The sequence below is a fragment of the Rhamphochromis sp. 'chilingali' genome (genome assembly GCF_963969265.1).
Source record: "Rhamphochromis sp. 'chilingali' genome assembly, chromosome: 6".
Classification (NCBI taxonomy): domain Eukaryota; kingdom Metazoa; phylum Chordata; class Actinopteri; order Cichliformes; family Cichlidae; genus Rhamphochromis; species Rhamphochromis sp. 'chilingali'.
In genome coordinates this window covers 38,356,647-38,367,091 of record NC_137933.1, presented here as the reverse complement: position 1 = coordinate 38,367,091, position 10,445 = coordinate 38,356,647, and the positions used below count along the sequence as shown (strand labels likewise).

Below are 10,445 nucleotides of genomic sequence, written 5' to 3'. Positions count from 1 at the left end.
AGGTTTTGGTTTAAGTGTCACTAATGCCAAAAAATGTATTTATTTGCCATTAAAAGTCTTGAATGAATGAATTGCTCATGACTGCTTTTCACTGTGTCACAGAAACATGTATTAAAAAATAAATAAACAACTTGAATAAAAATGTAAGCAGCAAAGTGTATGAAACAAGGCCATGAGCGAAGCTGGTTTGGACCACGTAGTTGTTTGCCAACAATATACCCACCAATACAACATCACTGTAGTTCTCACCAAAGGGAGGAAAGCAGCAGTAAGATGAGCTCAGTAGTAGAACAGAATCAATACAATACCCATAGTTCATTAGATCAGAATTGTACAGCTCATGCAGCACCACCTGAGGCAAATGTTCCAATAGCTCGACTACCATGGTGAACATGACATCAATGATGATGATGACAATGACAGTGGAGACAAATATAATTTAGATCAATTACCCCAGTTGCTAAGAAAGCTTTCTACTTCCCTTTCCAAAAATAACCTTTTACTCTGCATGTTGTGTAGCTGAGACTAGACGGAATATAAGCCAAGAAAGAAATCCCATCTTATGAATGCTACGTGTAGCAGACTACATGTAGCATGCATAACATTTTATGACAGTTCATAAATTCATGTAAAAGTATCCTGATAACACCTGGAAGCTTTGAAAATAAACATGACCGTTTGTGCTTTTGTTCTGCGCCATAAATGTAATGTTGTTGATTCAAAATAATGATTAATAACTATATATTATGATAACTTGTTCGAAAATTCCTGACAGTCATTTTGATTGCTTAGAAAAGTCTCCAAATGAACAGCCACTATACTGTAGTGCAATTATAAACATCTGGATTAGAAATCAAGTAAAAACAGATGGTTTAAAATACTAAAGAATGTATATCTAATGCTCATCCTGTAATTTTTGTCCTGCTTCACTCAATTTCTCATTTTTGCTTTTAGTTAGTTACATTTGCTAGTCGAAAACATGTGGTTTAATGTTAAAATGCAGTGAGTCAAAAATAGCTATGAGACTAAACAGGGCACAACAGGATTGGACTCCTGTGCAGCTGCTGGAGCTGATCAGGCCCACTGAAAATTTAACTAAAAATGCTAATCAATCTTAATGAAACTAACTTCAAGCTGCACAGAGCAGATGAAACAGCAGGACGTCTGCTGAACATTTAGTCTAATTTCAAAATGGAAGACCCTGAACAGACTGAATGCTTTGCTTATGAAATGTTCCCGGTGTTTTTCAAGCCAGGCAAAAGATGTCACATACACAGACACACCCTTTATATTCCTGGGATAAAACCAGTCTCAGGATCATACCTCTGAGACAGGAACCGCTTTGACTAAACAGCAGTATTTGATGTACTCAGAATTAGACTGATCAATTGAGCTTCTTTTATCCATATCGCCCTGTAAAAAAAAACAAAGCAACCTCTATTATAAAACATCTACCTTGCCAAGTCACACATATTTCTACATATAATTCCACAATTCGCTACATCTTGCTTAAGATGATGGCCATTGCTGTGCAGCAAATCAATAACAGTGATCGCTCTGTGATGTTTACTCAGAATGTCCCAGGTTTATATCTGTAAGCCAGCTAGACTAGCTGTTTTTTCTGCAACTTTTCTCATTTGCAGTCAGGTTTTGACAGGACAGATCATTTAAAATAATAATTATGGAATTTTACAGACAATTTTCAAAAGCCATAAAGCAGCTACGTGCATACAACAACAGCTAGCAGACTGGACTAAAACTAAAGCTCCAAATCTGACCAAGGCACAAATCTGAAACTAAAAGGTTCTCTTTTGAGATGAAATGAAGATTCTGAGATACAAGATGTCTGGAGCATAGTTTACTTTAGGAGACAGGATGTGCAGAAGTTCCACAACTGGACTAAAGATGTGGAATGAACAAAGTGTCTGTGTGGACATGATTAAGAACAAAAAGAAATAGTGCATATTAGTTATGTGTTTCAAAAATAACAACAGTGGGTTTAAAAAAAAAAAAAAAAAAAAAAAAAAAAGGCTTACAGCATCTCATACTGTGAAACAGGGTGAGTTACACTAAACCCACCTCAGCTGGTCAGCTTGAAACACTCAAGAGTCACTGAATTCAACACATGGAAAACATGTTATGTTGGTTGAAAAAAAAAAAAAACAGCAAGAAACTGCAAGCAATGAGGCCAAGAGTAAATAAAGGCAATGACATTACAGGGATGAGTCACTGTCCTCAAATAGCAGTAGTAGTATTTTCTCCCCTTCTTCATTAGAAAATAAATAAGACCAATAGTTTAGATCAATGTTAAACACACTCACACCTTTTAGTTAGAACCCAGGAGAGAATATTAACCTGCATTATGCTCTGGTCCCTGCAGTCATGTTCATAGCACCAGTGAAGTCTCAAAGGCATATACTGTTTAAAAGGCATATAGTATATAAAATTACCTGCTAAACTTAATAAGGATTAATAATAAATAAACTGCATAACCACCTCTCTACTGCACCTTGAAATGTTTTCCCAGAACAAAAATCTTTGTTTGTTTTATACAGCTGAAGGCCACATCTGTTGGCTGTGAGGATGCACAAACTCCTGGGTTTTAAAGTGTAACAGTCTATTGACTTTTGTCCATCTCAGTCAGCACACAGAAGCAGGTGTACTGGGTGAAGTCAGTCAGAGAACCTGCAGAAAACAGACAACACCATGTTGGTTAGTTGACTCAGGTGAAGTTAAGTGAAAATGACAAATCCTTCTTGCTTCCCATGTAGTGCACTCACGCAGCAGCTTAGTGATGACAGGTGGTCGTTTGGACTCTGGCAGGTAGACACCCAGGAAGTAGACTGGAACACCAGACAGGGCAATGGCAATGCCGATCAGGGAGTTGATGGTGTCGCTGTAGAGAGGAACTGCCACCAGGAAAATGGTACAGAGGCAGAACACCACCGGGTATAATAATGAGAGCTGCAGAGAGAGTCACGAGTTCAAAAACAGATCCTCCTAAATAAAAACATAGTATGAAAATATTTGCTTCATCATTATTATTTTGGATTTTATATGAGTAAACCTACACTGTGACATTCTTCATACCTCAGCATAACATCCATCCAGTTACTGTAACTTTACTTATTAGTGAAACATTCAGCCTAATGTTGGCAAAGCAGAAAAGTGTGTGTAGAAGCTGTTTTTTTTTTCTAAAGCATTAAATAAAACCAAATTAAATCTGTTTCATTACTTTTAATACTATAATTACATATAATTAAAATGAGTCACCCACATTCTAACATTACATGCATTATATTCAAACTGAACATGGAAAACCTGAGATACCTTAAGAGGTCTGGGTCTGTCTGGCTCCTTCATGCGGAGGTAGATCTGGCCAGCGATGGACAGCCCCATGAAGAACCAGTAGCTAAAGCTGTAGTAATTGATAAGCTGGAAGACGTCTTCCACTGTCAGGTAGATCAGTGACATGACACACTGGACAGCAGACGGGGAAAATGACACCAGAATCTGAGTTTGTGTCATAGTTTGAGCAAGTACAATAGAACAAGTGTGCCAAGGGCCCCTTATGGTTTACGGCCTATGATAGCAGTTTGTATTATATCCTTTTATTTCCCAACACAAGAAATGAAACTGACACCCTTGAGTTTCAATAATGCAATCAAGGAGTAGTAATCACAGGATTCCCAGTGAGCTGTTATTAAGTAGGAGTTTCTTCCACCACTATAATCTGCATTTCTATTTACATACATTGAAGATCAGAGCAGGAATCGGAGTGAATCTCTGTATATGGATCATGGACAGAGCATCTGGAAGGTGACCCTCACGAGATCCCACAAAGAACAACCTGGACACAAAGGATACCATTTCTGCCATTTAAAGATAAATCAACCCGTAAAAATAAATGGTTAAAAAAAAGAAATCACCACAGTATATTTATTGCACTTCTTAAATCATTGCATATTTGTTTGTTCTACCTGGATGCAGCTATAATAGATGCATTGAGGCCTCCATAGCAGGACAAAGCCACAGCAATGGGAATGGTCCAGCTCATTACACCAAGCGTGTGATCAGCAAACGTCTAAGCAGTAAACAGAAACTGGTTCAACAACTTAAACTCAAACACAAGCATAGTTTTCCATTTCATTAGCTACTTTTCAGTTTGTTTACTCACCACTGCAACTGCATCACTGGCCAGTATAGCACTGACATCCAGAACAGCATAATAGGCAACATTAGTGAGGATGTAAATAATGGTGACAATCGGCATAGAGATGGCAATCGCCATGGGCAGGTTCCTGGAAAAACGGGGTATTTGATCAGGCTGAGTATTTTTGTCACATCTTTTCTACTGAGGAAAATAATAATAATATTATTAAAAAAAAAAAAAAAAACACTGAAAAGAAAATGTACTTTTCAGGACTTTTGATCTCCTCAGTTACAAAGTTGAGAGTGTCCCAGCCAGAGTAAGAGAACAGGGCAGAGTACAGCGCCAATGCAATGTCACCGGGGTCGGTAGATGATCCCTGAAAGGATGATTCGAAGTTGCCTGTGTAGCCTAAAATGGAAACATGACAATCAAAGCAACAGTCTGTGAAATCTCATTGCATTCAAATTAACAGTGATAAGATGCCACAGATACACAGCATTAGGTGTTCTGGCGAGAAGTATGTTGATGGTTCCCGAGATTTCAGTTTGGTTTGTAGCACCAAGCAGTTATAAAAGGATTCTGAGGACACATTCGTATGGTAATTAGTAGCTGACTTGAGGTAGCCCCTGCTTTATCACTCACTTTATTCTAAATGAACCTGTAATTTTCAAAATTTTATACCATATTCATTACGACATTGAACTTGCGATTAAGACCATAAAGTCCTTAGGAAAATGTTTACTGAAGCAATATCCAGAGTCAATTTGTCATAAACTTTCATGCAAAGATCTCTGCTTTACTCCTAAGCAGAAGTGTTATTATTTCTGAAGGCACTGCTGACCTTCAGAAATAATAACAATCTAAAGCAATCCATTAATCAGGATTAATGCATATCAATATGATTATACAGACCTTATCATTAATTGACTTTTTCTTTGGAACTGGAAGGATTCTCGTTTCTGTTTATAGTTTGGGTTTGTTCACCAAACACATTACAGTAGACTTTGTGTGGATGAAGTTAATCAGTCTTTGTACTGATCAAAAGAAGGACTTGAGACTGGTGGCTGCCATCTGATGATTTAGATTTTTTTTTTAACTTGTTTTTTTAATAGTGTGCATTTGCAGGCGATGACCACCACAGAGAAGAGGAAGACATCTTGACTTTACTTGAAGACTCCATAAATAGTTGTTGGCCTGACCAGGTAAACTAGAGAACTATCCAATGAGTTCCAAGACTGCTTTTGCATTGGGTTTGCTTTAAAACCTGGAGGATACATTCATTTTTATGAAAGTTCTGTACTATTTCAAGAATGGGTTTACAGCTACACTGTTAACTTTCTTCAGCTGCACTGATAATTCAGGACTGAAGTCCTGATTTAAAAGTTCCTAACTGACAAATAGACATTCCATGAATTATGCATCCAAAACAAAATTAATTTTCCTGACACCTAGAAAACCTCCAACAAGCACTAAAGCCAAGGGATCATCTGTCTGTGGATGTTATTTAATCATAATTTCCAAACTACATGAAAAGGTGAGTACTGTCGTCACCACTCACCTTGGCATAGCTTGACGATGCCAGTGACTATAATGACGATCAGGGCTGCCACCTTAGCGTAGGTGAAAATGTCCTGAACACGGGTGCCCCACTTTACATACGCAGAGTTGATGAATGTCAGCAGGCCTGGAAAGAGAGGAACACTTACTACTGCAGAAAAGGCTAGATAGATATGAGCAGACAGAAGTTGGATATAAACAGAACTAAAGTACTTACAAACACATGCTGCAGCAATGAGCCTGGATGCCGCATACGGTGGCTCACATGTTGGAAAGAGCGGCTGCACCAGGTAGTTTGCAAATGTGATGGCTATGACTGCCTGGCTCGTGGGCTCAATAATCAGCAGAGATGTCCACAAACGAATAAATGCAATAAAACCACCAAATGACTCCAGTATGTATGCATAAGAGGCTCCTGATTTGGTGATTGTGGTGCCCAGCTCAGCATAACAAAGGGCCCCAATTACTGAGAACAGACCTCCAATCGCCCAGATGACTAGTGAGAGTCCGTAAGAGGCACTGTAAATGAGGACACCCTTCGGGGACACGAAGATCCCAGAGCCTATCATGTTTCCTACGATCAGACTGACTCCATTAAGCAATGAGATCTCTTTTTTAAGCTGCATGCTCACTTTGGGTGTTTCCAAAAAGGTAGAAGAGTCACCAGAATTGCCATTCATCTTCTTGGACTCTTCACGGTTGGCCATGGTGCCGCTGCAACAGGGCAAAACCAGCAAGAACTGAAGACCGGCTGTGTGTGCTACAGTCCCTTGTCAATTTCTGAGAACCTCTGAAACAACCTGTCCAACAGAACCAGAAGAAGAAAATTCTTATTGGTAAAGTAGAGAGTAAATAAGATAAGATAAGATAACCTTTATTAGTCCCACACGTGGGAAATTTGTTTTGTCACAGCAGGAAGTGGACAGTGCAAAAGTTATGACGCAAAAATTAGAATACAATAAGAATAAATACAGTACACAGCTGTACAGAATAGAATAAAATAATATACTATATACAGTAGAATAAAATAGAATAAAAATATACAATAAGATAAAAATAGAATACGAATACTATATACAACTGAGTAAAAATACAACGATGCCAGAAAAGATTATTGCACTTAGTCTTATTGCACATGTGTGGATGTGTGTGTTTGTTCAATTAAAGTCTTTGTTGTGGAGTCTGACAGCAGTGGGGAGGAAAGACCTGCGAAATCTCTCCGTCCCACACCGTGGGTGCCGCAGTCTCCCACTGAAGGAGCTGCTCAGTGCTGTCACAGTCTGCTGCATGGGGTGGGAGATGTTGTCCAACAGGGATGACAGCTTAGCCGCCGTTCTCCTGTCACTCACCACCTCCACTGGTTCCAGAGGGCATCCTAGAACAGAGCTGGCCCTTCGGATCACCCTGTTCAGTCTCTTCCTGTCCCCAGCAGAGATGCTGCCGCCCCAGCAGACCACACCATAAAAGATAGCAGAAGCCACCACAGAGTCATAGAAGGTCTTCAGGAGTGGGCCCTCCACCCCAAACGACCTGAGTCTCCGCAGCAGGTACAGCCTGCTCTGCCCTTTCCTGTAGAGGGCGTCTGAGTTATGAGTCCAGTCCAGTCTGTTGTTCAGATGAACACCAAGGTACCTGTAGCTGTCCACAGCCTCAATGTCCATACCCAAAATAAATTCTCAGCAGTCAGAGAAATGTCCAGTGATTGATTTTCAGGGTATCACTTATTGCCAGAGATAGTCAAGTGGAGAAACATAATTTATAAGGCTATGACATGGACCTTTTTCATTGTGCATGGAGGATGCTGAAGGTTGTTCAGCCTTTAACTTCTGTTAAAAGGGAAATAATTATTTAAAAATAAAAACCAAATTAGAAATTATAAGGCTGCAAAAGTAGTCTGAATATGGGAGAAGCAGTTTAGAATATCAGTGGCTTTCTGTGTTGTCAGTGTGGAATGTGCAATTTACAGCTCAATTACATGACCACAACTTGATATGATGAGCTGCTTATTAACTCTTATTATATTCTGCATTAATCATCATTAATGGGCAGCTGCTTGTGCCTGTGTGCATGCGAGGTACATGCTTCACTTCAATCATTAGGCATCTGTTCCTCACGCACAACCTGGCCAGCACACCACCTGTTTACCTCATGATAATTTAACAATCAATGAGTCAAACAAGGTCACAGCTGTTGACTCATCACTCAACAACAGAGGAGATAGAGCTGCCTTCATGGCTGCGTTAAGCTGCCTGTGCCTCATTAAAGCAAAGGGTGACGGTGGTGTGAATCTCCATATGTGCGAAATGCAACAGGTATCATGCAACTCTGCTAACGATCCTGAAGATTACACGACACAAGAAGGATTCAGCATTCAAAGAGAGTTAAAACTAAACAGGCATCCCTTGGAGATCTTTTCATGCAATGGTGATATTCTGGATTTCAACTGACTTTCTCCCTGTGGTTTCAAAAGAAGGCTAAAATATAAAAATAACAACAAAGTACACTGCGTAGTAGGTCAACTGTCCAATGTTAAGAAACACTTGACTACTGTATATACAGAAGATTTTTCCAAGCACAATATATCCAACTGTTAGATTGTTTGACTGAACTGAATCCATATCCATGTTATTTTTATCCATTAGATAATCAGTACTGTACATCAAGCTTCAGTAACTGCAACCCCAAAGCTGGTTTAAAATCGGTAGCATTCAAATCAAATCACATCTAATTTATTTCTATAGCACATTTAAAAGCAACAGAGTTGACCAAAGTGCTTCACAATTAGTTAAAAACATGAGAAAACAATAAAAATAAAAAAAACAAATACAGATGAATTATGTAAGGCAAAGACAATGTATAACATAAAAACAAAATAAACATATTGTTTTGTTTTCCACATTGGAAACGGTGGCTAAAAAATAAGGTTGGTAACAAAAATGTTTATTGTTCAGGAAAATCGCTGCATTTCAGAGGAAAATTGTGTTCATGAACCAAGTAGTTGCATCCTCATTCACTTCATATTCTTTTGATTAACAGACCCAAAAAACCATAACCAATAGTTAGCCGAATCCTGCTTTTGAAGATCTGTTTTGTAAAAGAATCAAGAAATATTCCCATGAGAACTATTTCAAAATTGCTTCCAAGCTTTCTTATATTTTGCCTTACAGTTGTACATTGCGCAACAAAGACGTGATGGCAAGGAGGGTAGTTTTTATAGAAGAAAAATGACCAGGAATTAGTAGGTGAAATGAATCATACTGAAATCTATCTGTACACATCATGTATTCTACTGGTCTCAACAAGTATGTAAGCATGCCAGCATGTTCTGCAATTACAACAAAAAAAGGTTTTATCTGTCCTTGCATTCCATTCAAGATGTGTGTTCAGCAGTGCAGGAGGAGCTACAGGCAGGTAAACACGATAACAGACAGTCCCTAGTAACAAAAGCAAGCAGGGCTTTTAGGGTTTGTTTGTTTTTTTGTTTGCTGTAGTCACAATATGTCTATTGTTTTATATAATTATTAGAGTGGACCACCGTAACAATCTTTAATTTTGGTTTTTTGGTTTCTAAAACGCGGTACTGTTGTGCTGAGCAAAAGCAGCACGTTCAATGACACGTTATTCCCTCCTTTGTGAAATACATTTGTTGGAAATCTAATAAATAATGATGTGAATTTTTTTTCTTCTTAAATTAAATCTGTAAAATGTTGTTTTTAAGGCTAGAGAATTAACCTATATACGGATATGATCTAATAGCTCTCTTGCCAGTCCCCTGCCTACCTCAAAGTCAAAATAAAACATCTGTCAACGCAAAACAGCAGCAGCCGGTGTTTTCTTCCTAAAACAATAACCTTACTTCCGCTTAAGACTTTCAAAATAAAGTTACAACCATCTAGTGCATCTCTGGTAGAAAAGGGCTTTCTCTATTTTCTCGCACATTCTCTCTTTATTTTTCAAGGCAACCTTGCTACATTTTGTTGTCAATTTTATCAGTCAAATCCACGTTCATCAGGTTTTTCGTTACTAAGCATTTACCTCAATTCAAAAACGAAAATGCGTGCGCGGTGAATAATGATATATAGTAAACGAACAAAAAAGTGTAACAATGAATAAAATGGAAAAAATTGGTCTAGTTTACCTTAATGTTAAAAACAGTTAGAACATGAGACTATCCAAATTATATTAGCCTGTTAGCTTATTGTTTGAGCCGACTCACTGCATATCATAGCTTTGATTTCTTTGAGAAAAACCATGAAGTTGCTTTTTTCTTTGTTTTGTTTTTCCCTAACAGCAGAAATTCCCCATCTTTTATCAAGCGACACAGCTTTAATTTCTCACGAATTTAATTGGCTAATTGTAATTTTGGCTTTAATTTTGAATGCGGAGCTTCTTACCTCCTGTACCGTCTCGCCTCTTTGCGGCTAGCTTGTAGCAAACGGACTCCCCCTTTCTCCCGTTTCTCTGTCTAAATTCAGATAGTGCTAAAACTTCCGAACACGAACACATTTAACATAAACTATGCCCGCTAAGTGACGACGGGTTCAGAGCCGTGCTTCCCAGTGGTACCTGTGCTGGTTTTCCTCCTGTCTAATGATTTTGACAGCTGGCCAGCAGTGCGTCCTCATCACCCAGTAAACAACCGGCTGCTGCTCAGGAGGAGACGTCGTCACGTGATCTTGCAGTATTTTTGGCTCTTCGTATACAACTGCGCATACCCATGATCGACATATCATTG

General features: G+C 38.7%; 1 protein-coding gene across 1 annotated transcript; it reads right to left on the bottom strand.

The window, feature by feature from the left end:
• Nucleotides 1-95: 95 nt before the first annotated feature.
• slc7a6 (solute carrier family 7 member 6) lies at nt 96-10,357 on the bottom strand. Its single transcript, XM_080884215.1, has 10 exons — nt 10,105-10,357; nt 5,928-6,510; nt 5,712-5,837; nt 4,417-4,561; nt 4,178-4,301; nt 3,981-4,084; nt 3,754-3,850; nt 3,331-3,480; nt 2,781-2,964; nt 96-2,685 (listed from the first exon to the last, which is right to left on the bottom strand). The coding sequence occupies exons 2-10, from the start codon at nt 6,415-6,417 to the stop codon at nt 2,618-2,620; spliced, it is 1,488 nt and encodes a 495-aa protein (XP_080740341.1). The 5' UTR covers nt 6,418-6,510; nt 10,105-10,357; the 3' UTR covers nt 96-2,617.
• Between the last annotated feature and the right edge of the window lie 88 nt (nt 10,358-10,445).